Source organism: Bos mutus, chromosome 5 (genome assembly GCF_027580195.1).
Source record: "Bos mutus isolate GX-2022 chromosome 5, NWIPB_WYAK_1.1, whole genome shotgun sequence".
Classification (NCBI taxonomy): Eukaryota; Metazoa; Chordata; class Mammalia; order Artiodactyla; family Bovidae; genus Bos; species Bos mutus.
Window position 1 is genome coordinate 98,873,700 of NC_091621.1, and position 19,335 is coordinate 98,893,034.

The 19,335-nt window shown below is 53.4% G+C and overlaps 1 protein-coding gene across 1 annotated transcript; it reads left to right on the plus strand.

Annotated features, from left to right (window-relative positions):
• The first annotated feature begins 3,462 nt into the window (after positions 1-3,462).
• On the plus strand, positions 3,463-19,099 carry MFNG (MFNG O-fucosylpeptide 3-beta-N-acetylglucosaminyltransferase). The gene is made up of 8 exons (XM_005887444.3): positions 3,463-3,950; positions 8,491-8,539; positions 8,900-9,002; positions 9,447-9,600; positions 12,551-12,636; positions 14,522-14,687; positions 16,385-16,470; positions 18,131-19,099. Exons 1-8 carry the CDS (start codon positions 3,696-3,698, stop codon positions 18,192-18,194), a joined length of 963 nt encoding a protein of 320 aa, XP_005887506.1. The 5' UTR covers positions 3,463-3,695; the 3' UTR covers positions 18,195-19,099.
• Positions 19,100-19,335: the final 236 nt, after the last annotated feature.

Genomic DNA, 19,335 nt, shown 5'->3' on the forward strand with positions numbered 1-19,335 from the left:
AAGAGATGTCTCCTGGAGCGGGGATACCTGGAGTGGTCTTAGGCTAAGGGCCTCGGCCACTGAATCCAGAAGACTAAGAGCAAACCCTCAGTGTACTCCCAAGCCTGTGAGACTGCTTCACTGGAGAGGATGAGCACTTCCAGTGGGAGATATCTAGGCAGGCTTACTGGAGGAGGTGCTGCTGGAGCTTGGGGTGTGGGATTCCTTTCTTCAGGAAGCACTTAAGGGACTCGCATGCCTATGTTGTTCCTGGTCCTCCTAGGACTCTCTTCAGTCACAGTGATGAACTTGGGCAGGCTCCAGGGAGTTGTGGGGAGTGGATAGACTAGGTGGAGGGAACCTCAAGAGCAACGGCTCAGTGGCAGGAAACGGATTGAGATTGGCCACTGGGGAGTGGTAGGAAATGAAGCTGAGAGGTCCAAGTCCAGGGGTTGGGGGCTGCTTACATTTGAAGTCTGGCTCAGATATCATTTCCACAAAGCCTCCTGATTTTCCCAGGCCTTGGAAATTCTGGGCCATGCCATGCTCTGCTTTGTGGCCAGATGGTGGGTCCCTATGGGTGGCTATTGGCTCCCTGGCCATGGAGACTGGGTTATGATCACTGGGGTAAGCAAACCACCCCCTTCTTGGCCCAGTGCTTGGTCTATGGACATACGAGCCTGGGTGAAGTTGCAGGTGCCCAGTGGCTGGTCCCATGTTAGGTGCCCTTTCCATGGGGGTGGAGAAGCCCACCAACCCCAAGTCTTATTTTGTCCCCATCTTATAAATGAAAGTGAAGTTCAGAGAGGTGAAGTAACTTGTTCAGAGTCACACAGCTAGGGATTTGAACCCTGGTCAGTATGGCATGAAGCATGGGTTTATCCCTTGGAGATGCCATTCTGTGAAGATGGGCTGTGAGGGGGCCTGGCACAGGGCTGGGCCATAGAAGGGTGATTCAGAAGGGTTGGTTTTCCTTTTCTCTTCCTCTATAGTGCTAATGCAATTCTCCACACATCTGGTATTTCCTGTGTTTAACAAGAAAAGTTTGAGTGCCTACCATGTGCCAGGTTCTGTTCTAGGTACTAGGAATTCAGTGAATAAAAAGAAATCCCTGCCCTGATATTCTCATGAGGAAGACAGACAATAAATATATAGGATGTTGGAGGATGAAAAGTACTTTTGCAGAGAACACTGCAGAAAAGGGGCCCTGGGAAAGAGCCTGGAAAGCTGGGAAGGAGGGGGAAGGAGCTGCAATTTAAATAAAGTGGTCTGGGAAGGCTTCATGTAGAAGATATTTGTGTAGACTTGAAGGAGGTAGGGTAATGGGGGAGTTAGATCTCTGGATCTCTAGACCTGGCAGCCTGGGTAGAACTAATTATTTTGAGAGTCCATAGAGTTGGGTCACTGATTCATTTTATTAACTTCCAGTGAATCTCATTTTTCATTTTTAAAAATCCTAATTATTTTGATCCCTTCTTTACAAAGAGGTAAAAATCACTTTAAAATACTTAGTAGTAGTATAGTATGAATTTATTGTCTGAAGGTCAGTGATTTTCTATAAAATCATGAAACTGTAGCTTAAAGAGAATTGTCTCTTCCATCTAGTCTGAGATGTGAATGCTAAGGCTTTCAGGTTTTTTGGTAGCATTATGTTGGTAGAACCAGTTGATTTGATAGGCCAGTTGATTTGTTTCTCAGGACCAATATCACAGGTAGCTCGGTGGTAAAGAATCTGCCTGCAGTGCAGGAGACGCAGGAGACTTGGGTTTGATCCCTGGGTTGGGAAGACCCCCTGGAGAAGAAAATGGCAACCCACCCCAGTATTCTTACCTGGACAATCATCCATGGACGGAGGACCTTGGCGGGCTACATTCCATGGGGTCGCAGGGTTGGACACAACTTAACGACTAAACAGAGGCCCAGGCAGGAACCATGGGCAAAGGTCTTGAGGTGGACGTGTCCCTGAACTGGTCAGAAGCCCACTGGGTCTGGAGTGAGGAAGCAAGAGGAGAAGAGTATTAGCTGGGACTGGAGGTAACAGGGGCCACCCTTACAGGGTCTGCAGGCTGGTGTTGATCCTTGGCGTTTGTGAAGCCATCAGGGTTCTAGCAGAGGGAGGACAAGACATGAGTGACCTTGTACCAAACATGATGGAGGGATTTCTTTGGTGGTCCAGTGGTTAAAAATTCACCTTGCAATGCAGAGGACATGGACTCGATCCCTGACCTAGGAAGATCCCAGATGCCAAGGAGCAACTAAGCCCGTGAGCCGCAACTATGGAGCCTGCGCTCTAGAGCCCACTAGCCAAAAGAAGAGAAATCCCTGCTCACTGTAACTAGAGAAAGCCTGAGCGCCACAATGAACACCCAGCACAGTCAAAAATAATTAATAAATTAATTAACTTAAAAAAAAAAAACAAAACAAGACAAAGGTGGTAGCTGCGGAAAGCCCTCTGTCCACTGGGCTGACTGGGAGAGAGGAAGCAGTAATGACTGCCGAGCAAGATGGACTACGGTGGGTCACAGCAGGACAGGGACCCTCAGGGGCCTTCTGTGGGCCAGACAAGGGCCAGAGACCTGGGTTCACCAGCTCTGTGGCTGAGCTGCTGGATCAGCTTGGATCATTCTGAGCTTTATATGTTCAGCTATGAACTGGAAATAATTCTAGCTCTGTTGTGAAGACCGAAGAAACTGGGCTAACCATTGTAAGGGCCCCAGAGGCTGGGAGACTTCCTGGAGGAGGGCCACTTGAGCCTAAGCTTTAAATGGATAAAGACCTACTGTACAGCACAGGGAACTCTGTTATGTGGCAGCCCAGGTGGGAGGGGAGTTTGGGGGAGAATGGGTACACATGTATATGTATGGCTGAGTCCCTTTGCTGTCCACCTGAATCTATAAGATCTTGTTAATGGGCTATGTGCTTAGTTGCTCAGCCGTGTCCGACTCTTTGTGATCCCATGGACTGTATCCTGCCAGGCTCCTCTGTCCATGGGATTTTCCAGGCAAGGATACTGGAGTGGGTTGTCATTTCCTCCTCCAGGAGATTTTCCTGACCCAGGAATCAAACCTGCATCTCCTGTGTCTCCTGCATTGCAGGCGGATTCTTTACCCACTGAGCCATTGGGGAAGCCCTTAAAAGGCAAATAAAATTCAGCCTGGTAGAGGAAACGTGGGTGAGGATGGCCAGGGCTAGCGGAGGGAGGGGTGCACCCAGGAGGAGGAACTGTGTGAAGCCAAACCTGGGAGGCTGGCCACCGAAGATACTGGGTGTTGAATGAGCTAGGCCCACGGTCTCCGGGGAGTGCGAAGGCTGGAGGGCCCCTCCCTTCCATCTGGCACGGAGGGGTAGTTGTTGCCCCCACCCTCCCCGCAGCAGCTGGCAGAGCCGGGGCTGTGCCTTCTGCGGGTGCCTTTTCCAGCCACCTCTGGGCTCCCCAGGGCCGGCCCCGCCCCTGGGCTGCGCTGGAAGCAGGGGCGGGGCCAGGCGCCCCAGAGCCGCTGGCGGGAGGGCTGGGGAGCAAGCAGGTGGAGGGCTGGCGGCGGCGGGGCTACGGTGGCTCGGCCTGCGGGTCCGGAGCTCCGACTCCCACCTCTCCCCTCCCGGCCCGCCCGCCATGCCTGCCAGCCCTTTGCCTTTGCCGGGGCTCCCGCCTGACCAGCCTCCCCTCCCCGTCTGGTTGGGATTTGGGAGCTGAGCCGTCTGGGGCCCTAGGGCCAATGCAGTGCCGGCTCCTCCGGGGCCTGGCCGGAGTCCTTCTCACCCTTCTGTGCATGGGGCTCCTCTCCCTACGGTACCGCTCAAGCCCGTCCCCGCAGCGTGTGCCCGACACCCCCGAGCTGAGCCCGCCAAGCCCTCGGCCCTCCGAGCTGCAGCTCCACGATGTCTTCATCGCAGTCAAGACGACCCAGGCCTTCCACCACTCCCGCCTGGAGCTGCTGCTCAACACGTGGGTCTCCAGGACCAGGGAACAGGTGACAAGCGGGCGATTGCGGGTCCCAGGAGTGGCCCCTGGTCTGAGGGTCACAGAGGCCTTTCTACCGCCGACCTGGGGGTTCTCTGGCGGCCCCACAGGAGAAGCTGCTCTCCCACCTGCCCTGCCTGGACTGTGTTCCCGCTCCTCCTCTCTCCCAGGATGGGGTCCCCTGCGGCTGTGAGTCCCTCACTAGCCCAGGAGCCGGGCACTCCTGACGCCCACTGCTTGGTCTTTTGGGGTCCAGGCTACCCTGGGCTCCTACGTCCCTTCTAGGGGTCCCTTCATTCCCTGGTTGTTCTGGAGCAGACTTCGTGCCTGCCCACCCTGGCCTTGGGGGCAATGGTGGGTGTTTGGCAGCTGGACAGAGGCCTCTGGGAGGTCCTGACTTTTGACAAGAGCCCTGGCCAGGCTGCCCCCAGGCCAGGCTCTGAGTGCTGTCCTTTGCCCTGGCTGAGGGTTCAGCACAAGGGCTGAGCCCCTGAGGATGGGACGGTCTGGGTGGGGCCTGTTTGGGGAGAGGGGTGAGGGGCATTCTTTCAGAATTCCTGACAGCCCCTGCCGTCATCCTCTGCTGCCAAGGGTGTGCCCCGAGGCAGTGGCATCTCACCTCCTGTGCTCCATTTCCTGTGGGGCAGTTTCTGAGGGATAGATGAAGTGGGTGTGTGCTATGGTGAAAGCAGTGATGAGCGAGAGGCCTGCCGGGCATGTATGGTGGGGATGTGTATGTATGTTCACATGCGTGTATGCTCACACGCATGGAGCCAGTGCCATGACAAGAGGTGTGTGTGTGACGGGGTATGGCTTTCTGGGGAGGCAGCTCTGAGTCCCCTCTGGCTCTTCCAGCCCCATACCCAGTGCCCTCCTCAGGCAAAGTCAGTGATTTGGGGGTGTTGGGAGTCATCTCTAGGCGGGTAGAGGGGCAGATTCGCTTGTGTACGCGTGCACGCGCGCGCGCACACACACACACACACACACACTGTCCCTACTTTGGCGGCTGGCTCAGTGGGAGGAAGTGACGAGCCTTTGGTGGGGGGGTTGGTGATTGGAGGCTCCTGGAGACCAAGGAGGGGGGAGGTGGTGCCTGGAAGAGGCCAGGGCCCACTGGGGAGGGGGCACCTTTACCCTGATTTCCTGGTCCTGATATCCTGCCACCCTGGATTAACCCTTTCCTTGCTGGAACCCCCAACACCCCCCTCCCCGCCGCCGGACTCTTCCCTGGGACGCTGCGCATCTTCTCATCTTGGGGGAGAGTCTAGTTCCGCTTGCGGAAGCCACCAAGCCTGGCCCTCCCTGCAGACCTTCCTGTTTATGGTGCTGTCTGTGTGTACCCGGGAGCATGGCCTCACGTGGTCGGAGGCCCTTTCCTGTTTCGTCTTGATCGCTACGATGGTGCCCGTGCTCTGGATGAAGATACTGAGGCCAGAGAGGAGGAAGAGCTTGCCAGCATCACCCCAAAGGCCCAAAGGGCAGAGCTCAGTGGGCCCACCTCTAGGCTGGGGTCCCTCCTTCTCTGCTGAGACTGGGGACCACAGGGCTGCCTGGTCACTTGGGCTTTTAGCCTGAGTGTTTGGGCCTGGCAGGACTAGGCCGGCAGAGGAGAGGCATGCAGACACCCTCTCTGTGCTCTGAGGTCAATCCCAGATGCTAACCAGGCAGCCAGAGGGAGTACCTGCCAACTGCTCGGCATCTAAGGGACAGCATATCGGTGCATTACTCTACTGAACCCTCACAATAACACGAGTGGTAGGTATTGATATTCCCATTTTTCAGAGGGGGAAACTTAAAAATTCCCATTTGTAAGCAGAGGTAGGAGATGTATTCACTCCCACTTCCTCCCACTTCCTCCTCCCCTGTCCCTAGCACAAGGGGCAGACTCTAGAAATCTTGTCCTTTAAGGCAGATCTGAAAAAAAAAGGCAAGACACTCAAACTGAGGAAGAAGAGAAGAGACAGGGAAACCCACTCTCATCACTACATCTGGGCCCCCTTCATTTCCACCCTTTGGCTCATCTCTCCCTGTGACCTTGGCCAAGGCCGTCCCCTTTTCAACCCTTGGTTTCCCCAGCCTCACAGGGCAGGAAGGTATTAGAGCCTCTCTCAGCTCTGCCATCAGGAGCAGGCCTGAGCTGGTTAACTCCAGGGCTGGGCACCAGCTCCAGCTGGTTAAGGGCAGCCGGGTGGCAGGTGGGCCTTTGTGGCAGCGGGCTGGGGCTCATGTGTGGCCTTTGTCCCAGGCACAGGGGGCGGGCTTGGGGGAAGCATGTTTTGAGATGCAGAGGAGCCTTTCTCTTCCTCACATTCCTCAAGGGCAGGGGTGGGGGGAGGAACGAGAGCCCCACATCTCCCCTTCTCTGCAGCAGATGGCCCCCGGCACCCCCTCCCCTGACCCCAGCGGGCTGTCTGTCCTTTTGTTTTCCTGCAAGGTTTTAACCATTGTCGGGATCCCTCCTTGAAACAATCAAATGCAACCCTCTGCTCAGAGAAAACTCTGCCCACTGTTCTGTGCCAACCTCAGAATTCCCGGGGACTGAAACACCAGCCTCATGAGTCCTGCTTAGCCCCCAGACCGTGCTGCGGGGACCCCTCCTTCCCCCTCTCCTCACTAATTCATTCCCAGGCATTCCCTGGCCCATTTGGCCCACACTCCAGACTGGAGAGAGTTCCACTCTCTGGTGACTGTTTGGTGGCACAAGTTTGCCGGAGAGCAGGGCAAGAAAAGTCTGACTTACTTTACAGGCTCCCCCGGGGGCTGTGTTGAAAACAGCCTGGAGAGGAGCAGGACGGAGCAGAGAGAACAGGGAAAAGGTGACTGCAGCAAAGCAGGCAGGAGGTGACAAGGAGGGGATGGACCGTGGGCTGACCGTGGAGGCTGTACCCCAGGGAGAGGGTGTACCCCAAGCAATTTGAAAGTTCAGTCAGTTCAGTTCAGTCACTCAGTTGTGTCCGACTATTTGCGACCCCATGGACTGCAGCATGCTAGGCCTCCCTGTCCATCACCAACTTCCAGAGTTTACTCAAGCTCATATCCATTGAGTCGGTGATGCCATACAACCATCTCATCCTCTGTCTTCCCCTTCTCTTCCTGCCTTCAATCTTTCCCACCATCAGGGTCTTTTCCAATGAGTCAGTTCTTTGCATCAGGTGACCAAAGTACTGGAGTTTCAGCTTAGTCTTTCCAATGAATATTCAGGACTGATTTCCTTTAGGATAGACTGGTTGGATCTCCTTGATGTTCAAGGGAATCTCAAGAGTCTTCTCCAACACCATGGTTCAAAAGCATCAATTCTTCGGTACTTGGCTTTCCTTATGGCCCAACTCTCACATCCATACATGACTACTGGAAAAAGCATAGCTTTGACTAGATAGACCTTTGTTGGCAAAGTAATGTCTCTGCTTTTTAATATGCTGTCTAGGTTGGTCATAACTTTTCTTCCAAGGAGCAAGCGTCTTTTAATTTCATGGCTGCAGTCACCATCTGCAGTGATTTTGGAGCCCCCAAAAATAAAGTCTGACACTGTTTCCACTGTTTCCCCATCTATTTGCCATGAAGTGATGGGACCAGACGCCATGATCTTTGTTTTCTGAATGTTGAGTTTTAAGCCAACTTTTTCAATCTCCTCTTTCACTTTCATCAAGAGGCTCTTTAGTTCTTTAGTTTGAAAGTTGGGTGGATAAAATTTGCTGACAGACTGGATGTGGGTGTGAGAGAAAGAGAGGAGGCATGGTCACCCCCAAATGTTGGGTCCCAGTAAGATAGGGTAGAGGGAGAGAAGCCCAGGTCTGGGGGTGCTCAGGTGCTCAGTGTCCTCAGGCTGGGTCTGAGTACCTGCTCCTGGGGCTCCTGGGGGCTCCTGGGGGGAAGTCTGGCTGCGCTGGGAGCTGAGAGTGGGGAGAGGTCCTTACCTCTTGCCAACCACACAGCTTTGCTTCATCACCTAGCCTTCATTTTGCCATCTGCAAATCACAACGCCTGTCTGGAGGGTCAGTGAAGTCATGAGGGATCAGACGTGTGAAAGCTGTGGGTGGGGTGCCTCTTCAGTCTGGGAGGTGTGTGAGGGCCCTAACACTTGCACAGGGAGTTTGGGTGACTATGAAAGTTGTGACTATCTCCCCAAGTGGTTCAGTGTCCCAGCATGTGCATCTGTCTACTGACACACACGTGTATTCGTGACTGTGGAGTGGCCAAGTGGAACTGTGATGTGTGTATGGTTGAAGAAGGTGTGATTCTACCAAGGGTGTGCGACTCTGGTCTGGTGGGTGTTGGTCTGTAAGGGGGCTGAATGTGAGACTGATGGGCTGATGTACAACTCGAAGCTGTGTGTCTACAAAAGCTGGGTTGTGTGTGTTGTATGGGGGAGGGGGTTGGGTAGCTGAGAAAGTCCTCTTGTCCTAAAGGAGTGTGTGACTGTGACAGGAGTGTATTTCCATCACTGAAAGAGGACAGAGGTCTGCTGTGTGTGTATCCACCTGAACTTGGCTGTGGGCTGACCCGGGACTCTCCTTGGCTGACCCCTACCCTGCCTCTTTTCTCATTCCTAGACGTTCATCTTCACTGACAGCCCGGATGAAGGCCTCCAGGAGAGACTGGGTAACTCGGGGTGGGATGGGAACCCCTCAGTTGTTGTCAGGGAAAGCTGGGGTGGCTGCCTGGGGGTCTCCAGGAAACACGACTGTCTACCCTTGGTGCACAGGGATTCCCCCTTTGCCCAGGAGGGGAGCAGGAGTCTCCCCTGGAGACGGTAAGGCCGTGAACACCTGGGTCCCAGCTCAGCGTGCTGTCCATTAGTTTCAGGATTCTGGGCAGGCCAGCCCTCCCTGACTTGTTTCCCCTGTGTAAAATGGGAGTGGGTGGACTGCTCCAGGCTCTCTGAGGCCCTGCCTTGCTCTGCTTCTCACACTGTGCAGGGCTGTGGGGAAGAGCTGGGCTGACTTGTCCTTACTTCTCCAGGGTCCCACCTTGTGGTCACCAACTGCTCTGCGGAGCACAGCCACCCTGCCCTGTCCTGCAAGATGGCTGCTGAATTTGATGCCTTCTTGGCCAGTGGGCTGAGGTGAGTCTACCTTGGTCTTCACCTTGGTCTTAGGGGGCAGGCGTGACCTTTGCCTCAGGCTACTCAAGACATCCCATGTCTAAATGGGATGTCTTGTCAAAAAAGTAAAGTTCTGGATCCTGTGAATTGAATCACATGTAGGGCCTTCTGGGATCTGTCTCTGGTCAGACCATCTGCGTTCAAATCCTGCCATTCTGGCTGTGTGACCTAGGGCAAGTGCCTTAACCTGCCTGAGTCTTGGTTCCCACCTGAGGAATGGGCACAACTTCCTCATGAGCTTACAGGAGATGCTGCTGGCACAAGGCTAGGCCTTAAGTGTTAAGCCCACTCCAGCCCATATCTGTTTGTTGACTGATTGTGAGGGTGCAGGGAGGGGGAGTCTGGTTGACAGGCAGCTCTTGGGAACCCCGTTCAAGTTCAAGGTCCCCCATTCCATCCCCATAGATGGTTCTGCCATGTGGACGATGACAACTATCTGAACCCGAGGGCGCTGCTGAAGTTGCTGAAAACCTTCCCCCAGACCCGCGACGTCTATGTAGGCCGGCCTAGCCTGAATCGGCCAATTCACGCTTCGGAGCCGCAACCTCACAACCGCACAGTGGGTCCCTCGCTGCCTCCTTTGTGAACTGGCCGCTGGGTGGCGGGGCAGGGCCCTTCGGGGGCGGAGTCGGGGCGGGGCCCTGAAGGGGCGGGGTCCTGCAGGGGGCGGGTGGATTTTCTGGGTTTCAGAATTGCCTGCATCACTGTGTATCTCTGGGCTGGTGGCTTCTCCTCTGATACGGTCTCCTTCTTTATGAGACCGAGAAAGGAGAGAGAGAGGAGATTGACATAATGCAAGGAAAGCAAAGACTGGCACCGAGTAGGGCCTCAATTACTGAGGAGCAGTGGCTTGTCCTTGTCATACCGTGAGCATGGTGGGGTGAGCTGAGGTCTCCAGGCTCCACAATCAGGCTTCTAGCCACCTGGTATCACCATGTAGTTGGACGGATTGTTAAAATGCTGAATCTGTTGGGCCAGGTGGCAAATTGCGGCTGCCGGGAGCCCCTGAACTCTCCCTTCCCCTAGACAGCTTTCCTCTCTTCAGATTTCACTAATCACCCACAGAGGTATTGGCACCTGGCACAAGAGGGTCCCCAGCACCCGCTTCAGCTCCAGACCTGAATGGACAGATTTAGGTTGCCAGATTTAGGAAGCAAATAAACAAAACCCCAGGGTATTCATTAAATTTGACTTTTGGAGAAATAAGAATTTTTTAGTATACGTATATCGCATGTTTTTCCCCCTGTCCCCAGAACCCACCTGGATTCCGGTGTTGGGGTGACCCAGGCCCCTAGGGCACCCTTGGCCCCCATGAACAGGAAAGCCATGGGTCCCCCTCTCTAGAGGCAATGTCTGGAGCGGGAGCTGTGCCCACTATGGGGCTTTCTCCCTCTCAGGGTCACCATCTGCTTCTCGAGGGAAACCAAGAGCAGGAAACACAAAACCTTAATTATCTGCAGCTCATCAGCCTCTGAGCCCTAATTAAATCCTTCTGGGCACCACCTGAGGGGTGGTGTGCATGAGCAAGCGGATGCCAGATGAGCCGAGGGGTCCCCCAGGTTCCCATACCACCTCTCCCTGACCTAAAGATTTGAGAGCTTGGCTCTGAAACCTAACTCCCAGAGCTCATTCCCTAGCCCCGCTCCCTCCTGGCTTTGTGACATTGACTGAAGTCATCTTGCCTCTCTGTGCCTCAGTTTCCTCATCTGTAAAATCAGTGAAAACAGTCACTACCTCATAGAGCAGTTGTGAGCAAAAGAATTAAATGAGGTCACCTATTCAAGGGCCAGGATCTCCTGGAGAAGGAAATGGCAACCCACTCCCGTATTCTTGCCTGGAGAGTCCCATGGTCAGAGGAGCTTGGTGGGCTACAGTCCATGCGGTTGCAAAGAGTCAGACATGACTGAGCGACTAAGCACACAAATATTCAAGGGCTTGGAATGCGATCTGGCACATGGTAGATACTAGTGAGTGTTTTCCACCAGTACCCGATTCAGCTCCATGGGATTCTGAAGAGTCAGACATGACTTGGCGGCTGAGCACGAGCACCTGACTCAGCCCAGCCTCACCTCTGAGCAGTGTTTTTCCTGTGCTGGGCACAAGACCCTGCTGGACACACCCACTCCTCAAGCCCACAATGTGCACCAATGCCCTCCTTGTCAGACACCCCACCAGCAGGATCCTAGGACTGCTCCAGAGTGTCCTGGCCAGTTCAGAATGTGGGTGTCCCCCCAGGGTAGGATGGCAAAGGGGGAAGGAGGTTTGGCTTGGGGTCAGTCCCAGCTCTGGGACCTTGGCAGGTGACCTCAGTTCTGTGTACCTCAGTCACCTGATCTGTAGCAAAGGGCTTGACATGGTCAGTGCTTGGGGCTAGGCGCTCACATGATCACTGCTGATGTTACTGTGGTTCTCTGGGAGTGGAAGCCCTGCTCTCATTAATTCATTAAACAAGCGTTTATTGGGCACCTCCTGTGTATTAGGTCCCAAAGAACCCATTCATTCTGCCTAGTTGAAGCCTGACTTCTCTCTAAGAGGGAAGAGTCTCCAGAAGTAAACTCGTAGAGATCTCGGAGGAGGAAGACACTTCTGGGCCCGGAGAACCATCGGATTTCAGAACTGGAGCCAATGTTGTGCTCACAGGTGACATATCTGAGGTCCAGAGAGGGGCAGGAACTCTTTGAAGGTTATACAGCTGTACAGTGGAGGGGGGAGCTCAGTGTCAGACTTTCCAACTTCCCATCCAGCGCTCTTCTCACTGCTGAATCATGGGAGATAACCCAAGCCAATGCAACACACATCAGTGAAGCATCAACTGTGGACCTGGGAGAAGGTAACCTTAGGGCGCTTTGACTAAAAGATGGTACAGTTGAAAAGGTACAGGATTTCTCAAAAGCCTTGAAGAAATTCCTGGGTGAATTCACAGGTCCTCACAGAGGAGGTAGAAGAGATCTTGGGCCATGGTGATGCTAGGCAAGGGCTGAAAACGGTTTACACTCTAAAAGGGTGGTATTGGTTTGGATGTCAAGGGCTTTACAAGCTGATCGATAAACCCACTAGTGTTTACCATGTGCCGGATCCCATTCCAAGCCCTTGAATGTTTGCCTGCCCTTCTCTTTTTCCTTCATGGGCATAATTTAAGGTTATAACAAGACTCTGCATGCATGCTAAATTGCTTCAGTCATGTCCAACTCTCTGTGACCCTATGGACTTTAGCCCACCAGTCTCCTCGGTTCATGGGATTTTCCAGGCAAGAATACTGGAGTGGTTTGCCATGTTCTCCTAGGGGATTTTCCCATCCCAGGAATCAAATCTGTGTGTCTTATGTGTCCTGCATGGGCAGGTGGATTCTTTACCACTAGCGCAATCTGAGAAGCCTCATAGCAAGACTCTAGAAAGATGTGAAATATAAAGCTTCTGAGCCATGTTGGTTGTGAGTAAGGGGAGGCCTGGCTGTTGCCCCCACCCCTAGGCTCACCCTACACTTTGGCTTTCCCCATCTTCCCCCACAGAAGCTGGTACAGTTCTGGTTTGCCACCGGGGGAGCTGGCTTCTGCATCAACCGCAAACTGGCTTTGAAGATGGCCCCCTGGGCCAGGTAAGCAGAGACCTACAGGAAGATGGGGGAGGTAGAGGTGTGCAGAGAGGAGGGATCGGCTGGTGTGTGGGTGGGGTGTTTGTAGCAGAAGGGGCTTGAGAGTGAGCTCAGGAGACACTACCTCTCATTCCCACTGCATCAGAGTTACACAGTTAGTGGTGAGCAAGTCACCTGTTACCTTGCCCTTGGGGGTACACTGCTTAGTACACTCTGCTACACACAGGCAAGATGTGTAATCTCTAAGAGCCTCAGTGCCCCGTCTGTAAAATGGACCTGATAATACAGTGGCCAGTGGTTATTGTAAGGGTTAAATGAGAAAGTGCCTGGGCTGGCACCTGGTAGGAGCCCAGTCAATATTAGGTTCCGTTTTCAGCCCTCTTCTGACCAATCACTGTCACAAGGGAGGTGAAGGCCAAGTGGAGGAACACTCAGAGGAGGGAGTACGGCCTTCTACATAGGGAGAGGAGGGAAGGCTTCCTGGAAGAGGTGGCATTCGAGCTGGAATGGTCCTAGAAGAGTGGTGCCAGACTGAGGGGGATTGTGAGAGTAGTGGAAGCCCTCGGTACTGGGTAGGAGTACTGGTATTCTAGAGAGGGCATGACAAAGGTCTCTTGAGGTCTGCTGGGTAGTCTGTTACTGTTATTAACAGCCACATCGGTGTCACCACCTTGAATTGAGGGTTGGCTCTGAGCCAGGCCTGTACTTTGCTAAGATTATCACAGCCCCCAGGGAGGAAGGGGGCGTTGGCCTTATTTCTACTTGGCTGAGAAAACTAAGTTGCTGAGAGGTTAAGTAAGTGATTGGTTCAAGGTCACCCAGGCCCAAGGTCTCTCAGCTGCTGGGTTTGGCTCTAGGGCCTGCGTGATATGCCTCTGCAGCAACCTGCCCTGCCCTGCCCTGCCCTGGATAGGGGTGCCCTCAGGAGGTAGTTTGTGTCCTGACTGGAAGCAGGAATGCTGTCCTAAGGTCTGTTGATAGCAGGTGTATACACATGACCAGGGGTCTCCCTGTGACCCGGATACCCCATCTAGGCTTCTGTCCCCCTCTATAGTACATTTGTGTGAATTAGAAAAAAGTACCCGCTCTGGGCAGTGCGGCCCCCGGGCACAGCCTGGGGAAGGTGACAAAGGATGGGATTCTGTACCTGCTCGACCCCTTTCTCAGGCATCTTGTGCAGTGGAGCAAGCTGCCCAGCCTGGTCTCTAGGGCGTTCATGGGGTGCACAGTCAGTTGATGCCCTTGCCAGGAACACTGCTCCTCCCCCGCTTGGCACCTGGCTGACTGCAGATCATCCTGTAAGACTCTGTTTAGAATCTGCCACTGCCATGATTAAATAAAGAGCAAAACAAAAGGCTGCCACCTCCTCTGGGAATCTGCTTTGCCCTCCCTGTGTCCCCAGGCCTCGTGCTTTCCTCTAAGCACTAGTCCTCATTTGCAATGACCTGCTCATGTCTCCCTCCAGCACGGAGGCTGCTGTTGAGGGCAGGAAGCAGTTCTTTCCCATCTCTGTGTCCTCAGCTTCTGTGTCATCAGTGGCTGGCACCAGGTAGATGTTCAAACTCAAAAATGAATGAATGAGTGGATGAATGAATGAAAAGAGAGAAAAGGAAAGGATACATTTATAAAAGGCTTCATCTCACCATTTCGCCACTTAATCCTCACAACAGCTCTGGCTATTATCATGCCCATTTTACAGAAGAGAAAACTGAAGCTCTCCGAGGTTTATAACTTGCATGAGGCTACACAGTATGCAAGGGGCAGATGCTAGAGCTGCACTCTTCTCTTCCAGCTGGCTGTGGTGGAGGGAGGGTTTTCTGGGAGACAGGAAGGGCTCTAGGTGTCAAGGGCCTTAGGCCAGTGGCTGCAGCATGGCTCTGTCCTTCAGTGGCTCCCACTTCATGGACACATCTGCCCTCATCCGGCTGCCTGATGACTGCACCGTGGGCTACATCGTTGAGTGCAAGCTGGGTGGTCACCTGCAGTCCTGTCCCCTCTTCCACTCCCACCTGGAGACCCTGCAGCTGCTGGAGGCTGCCCAGCTCCCGGAGCAGGTGAGCCAGCCATGGGGCAGGTGGCAATGGGGGAGGTGCTTGTGTGTGTGTGGGCTCTCTCCTTTAATGGGGAAACTGAGTCCCAGCGTGGCAAAGGACCCCCTTAAGGGCACGCAGTGACTCAGTGCTCTCCACCTCTGACCCTTAAGGGTTGGCATTTGTGGTGCTAATGTTCTTTGATCTGGTTCCCAAATGCCAGCTGGAGGGACCTGCACAGATGAGAGAAAGCTCATCTTGAGATTCAAACCAGGCCCCTGAACACTGCATCCATCCTTACCACACCCTCTGAAGGGGCCAGTCCTGCACTTTCAACGGCCTCCTCCTTCATCAGAGCCTACCTGGCCACTGCTTACTGCTTTTCCTTCCCACACAGGTGTTACTGGGAAAGACCAGGTCTTCAGTAGGGATGACCCATGTGCAATGTCAGGCTGGGGGAAGGGTGGGTGCCCCTCCCATCACCTGGCAGATAGTGACTCTGCTGAGGTCCAGCTGCCTCTGCCTTGCAGATACTGCCCTCCAACTCATGGGTGTCCATTCCCATAGGGGGTCCTGGCTGGGAAGGCCCCCAGGGAGGTTCTGTCTCATGGTATGAGTCAGAGCCCTTTTAGCTGCAAAGGACAGAAAGGCAATAGACTAATTAAACAGAAAAGGACATTTATGGGTCTGTGTACCTGAGAAGGTGAGGGTGTGGATGACTTGCTAGATCTGGTGAGATCTGGGTGCTCAGATCCCATCCCCTCTCTCGTGTGTCCTCCCCTATGCTGGCCTCATTCTCAGGCAGGCTCGCTACTTGCGCTGGCAAGATGGCAGCCCCACCCCACCAGTGAGAAGAGAGCTCCTCCTGTCAGACCGCAGGGCTGGTGCTTATTGGTCACATGGCTCACTTGGGTCACATGACCTGTTTCCTACCAGAGCCTAGAGCTAGTGTTGATTGACCAGACCTACAATTGGGGTGCAGATTGGTCCCATTAGGACCACAGCCAGGAAAGAGGGGCAGATTTTGGACAGGCAAAACCAGGGTGTTCCCTAAAGTTTGGGGTTTGAGCCCCTGCTGTGCCAGACACCACACTGGGGGCCTTATCTTTTTTAACTCTCTGGTTCCTCATAACATTCATAGGGGATGGAGCTTAACAGTATTCCCATTCTACAGATGGAGAAACTGAGGCCCAGAGAGTGGAACTAACTGTGGCTAGTTCAGGACAGAGAGGGACTTGAACCCTGGTGGGTGGCCCCCAAATCCACAGTCTTTAATCACTGTGCTTGACTGCCTTTTGACTGGAGTCATCATCCGCAGCCTCATTGCTTGTGGAATGAGCTGAGGGATTGCTAAGGCCCTAGAGTAGGTCTCAGGAAACTTCCATCCAGGTGTGCAACTTCCTGGAAAGGCACCTTCCCCTCTTGAGCCTCAGTTTCCCAATCTGTAGATGAGGGGATCATTCCAGCCTCTTTAGTAAATGGGACTGTTGGGGGCACCAATGGGATTATGGGAGAATGGGAGGGGATGGGCCCCCCAGTGAAACACCCATTACTGATGGTGGAATTTCAGGTGCAGAGACAGGCTTTCTGTGCCACTGAAAATGTCTTAGGCACCTTCTATGTTTCTACCAAAATGCTGCCCCCTTGTGGGGTCCCTGGTGAGACACTCCTCCCCACTGCCCCGCCCTGCTTCATTGCCTTCTCTACTTCTTTCTGCGCAGGTCACCCTTAGCTACGGCGTCTTTGAGGGGAAACTCAATGTCATTAAGCTCCATGGCCCCTTCTCACCTGAGGAGGACCCCTCCAGGTGGGTCTGCGGGCTGAAACTGTAGGGTGGGAGGACTGAGGCCTGAGGGCAGGGATAGAAAGACACGGGAACCAGGAGGGAGGGAAGTGAGAGAGGCTAGTAGCTGATAGCATGGAGCTGGGAGTGGATTTCAGTCCCTGCTCTGTCATTGGCTTACTGTGTGACCTTGGGCAGGTGCCTGCCTTGCCTCTCTGTACCTTAGTCGCCCCATTTGTAGCACAAGGAGGCTGGGCATCAAGGATCTGAAGGGGATCTCCCAGGCCTGATCCTCTGGGATTCTTCAGTAACCTCTAGAAGACTGAACTGTGTTCACTGAGCAAAGGAGATGCTCTCATGGAGAAACTCCAGGCACTCATTGGAGAAACTCCACACCTAGGGAAATTAAAAAATTTTTTCTTAGGCTCTTCATTTCTTGGATGATACTTTTCCATGGACAAAGGGTTGGAATGAGGGATAAAATGCCACCTAGACACCTCCAGTTCTCCCTGCAAACACACCCCGGGGAGATTAGGGCTACTCAGCTCAGCCCCCTCCATCCCACGCCCAGCCCCGATTGCTGTGGAGCCGTTTAGAGCCTGGCCTGTGACATATTGTGGCAGGAGAGTAAGACCTACTCAAGGAAGTAAAAGAAGCCAGTGTGACTGGAACATGGGAGAAAAGAGGAGAGTGGCATCAGATTGATTTGGGGAGGTGGCATCCCCCCCATCCCCTGGGCCTTCTAGGCTCTGTCCAGACTTTGGACCTACCTGAAGTGCGTAACCCATAAGGGAGCACGCACTCTTGCCCCTGAAATCCTGCAGAGCCATCTGTTTGGAGGCAGAGGTCTCACCACTGTCCCAAGGCTGCTGGGCCCAGGACTGTGTTGAACAAGTTGGACGTTGCAAGGAGACAGAATCTGGCTCAATACGAAATTGAAAGAAAACTCAAGTTTCAAAAGGAAAAGAGCTGCTTTCTAATGGAGTGAGCTTCTCATCAGTAGAAGTGTGCAAGCTATGGCTGTATGTCAAGAGATTTAAAACTTGGTGTTAAATTCTCTCAAAGCCTAAAGATTCTAGAATCCACAGGTTCCTGCTTGATGGGGACTCAGGTCACTCAGAGGCTATGGCCTCAGCTCTTCATGGTTTCTCTGGCTTTTGAAGTCTTTACCCATCAGTGGTTCTCAACCAGGGACCATTTTGCACCCCTGCCAAGAGACACTTGGTAGTGTGTGGGGACATTTTTGATTGTTAAGACTCAGCGAGGACTTCCCTGTGGATCCAGTGGCTAAGACTCTGCACTCTCAGTGCAGGGGGCCCAGGTTTGATCCCTGGTCAGGGATCTAGATCTCACATGCTGCTACTAAAAATCCTGCATGTTGCAATGAAGATAGAAGGTCCTGAGTGCCACAGCTGAGACCCAGCACAGCCAAATAAATAAATTAGATAAATAAATATTAAAAAAAAAAATTTCAGAGGATACTGCTGGCATCTGGCGAGCGAAGTACAGGGCTGCTGCTAAGCACCCGCAGTGCCCAGGACAGTCCCCACAACAGAATTATATCTGGCTCCTAATATTCACAACGTGCCAAGGTGGAAAAACCTTGCTCCAAACCATCTCTGTGACATGCTCCCCCGGGAACCCGTGGGGGTGACTGTCTTGTCCATTTCTGGTCTCTCCACAGGTTTCACTCCCTCCATTGTCTCCTCTACCCGGATACTCCCTGGTGCCCGCAGCTGGTGGCCTGATGAACCCTGAACCTCTGGGCAAAGAGTGGGCTGAGGCTCTCTGGTTGTCCTTAGCCTCCCAGGCAGCCTTGAGGGCTCGTAGCAGGTCTTGTGTGTGTGTAGGGGGGCAGTCCCTGGCATGACCTCTGAGAGATGAGCAAGCCCAGGATTGGATGATGACTGGTGCTGAATGCATCTCAAGCCCCTGGGAGGTGTGTTGCACAGCCCAGGATTGGGGGCACCAAGTAAGGGCCAGAGAGGCCTCAATGGCTGGGCCTCCATGGGTCCTGGGTGGCTGAACTGAATGAAGATGGAGGGTCCTTAAGCTACTTGGGCTCAGGAATCCTAACCCTTCAGAGAATTACCTAGGCCCCTGAGTGTGCAGAGCCCGCAGCTCTGGTCTCTCAGTTCCTCTCCTGGGATCAAGCACTGGGCCACTTACTCCTGACTTCCTTGGCTGGATCCTCAAGCACTGAGGGGACCCAAGTGCAAGAAGGTCAGAATCCAGAGTCTGTGGCAGATAATGTTGTTGCTGACCAGTCTCCAGCCCCTGCTCCCCACCTGATGTTGTTTGGAGCATCAGCATGTCCAGACCCAGATGATGAATCAGAATGGGTCCCAGCCCATCATGATGTTCCTGTTGCTCACTTTCCCAGCTTCCCTTGCTATTAGGAGCTACTATATGGCCCAGCTATGGCCAGAGCCAGATCTCTGTCTGTTAGTGAGAATTAAGCAAAGCCAATAGAGAGGCTTCTGGGGAAGGTTTTGTAGCCCTATACCCCATCTTCCTACTGCAAATGTGGGTGTGATGTCTGGATCTAGGGCAGCCACCTTGCTGCCATGAAGGGAATGCCAAGACAATCATTTCCACAGCTGTCCCTTCCAACATCTGGTTCTGTAAGAAGATTAAACCCTTATTTGTTTAAGCCTTGCTTGGTTCAGTTTTCTGTTACATGCAGTCAAAGTCATTCCTGAGCAGGACGGGAGGATCTTTCATCTGTCTGTCTCAGATGTTGATTTGGGGTCTCCGAGCTAGACAGCCCTGCCCTGCTCTTGCTGGCTGTGTGACCTGGGGGAATCTGCTTGGCCTCTCTGGCTTGTTTGCTCATTTTATAGATGAGAAAAGGAGTACTTACTTCACGAGTTGTAAGTGAAATGATGC

Coding starts and splice junctions, on each gene's coding strand:
- MFNG (XM_005887444.3), top strand. CDS start 3,696: ATGCAGTGCCGGCTCCTCCGGGGCCTGGCCGGAGTCCTTCTCACCCTT. Junction 3,951..8,490: donor TCTCCAGGACCAGGGAACAG/GTGACAAGCGGG, acceptor TCTCATTCCTAG/ACGTTCATCTTCACTGACAG. Junction 9,003..9,446: donor TTCTTGGCCAGTGGGCTGAG/GTGAGTCTACCT, acceptor CCATCCCCATAG/ATGGTTCTGCCATGTGGACG.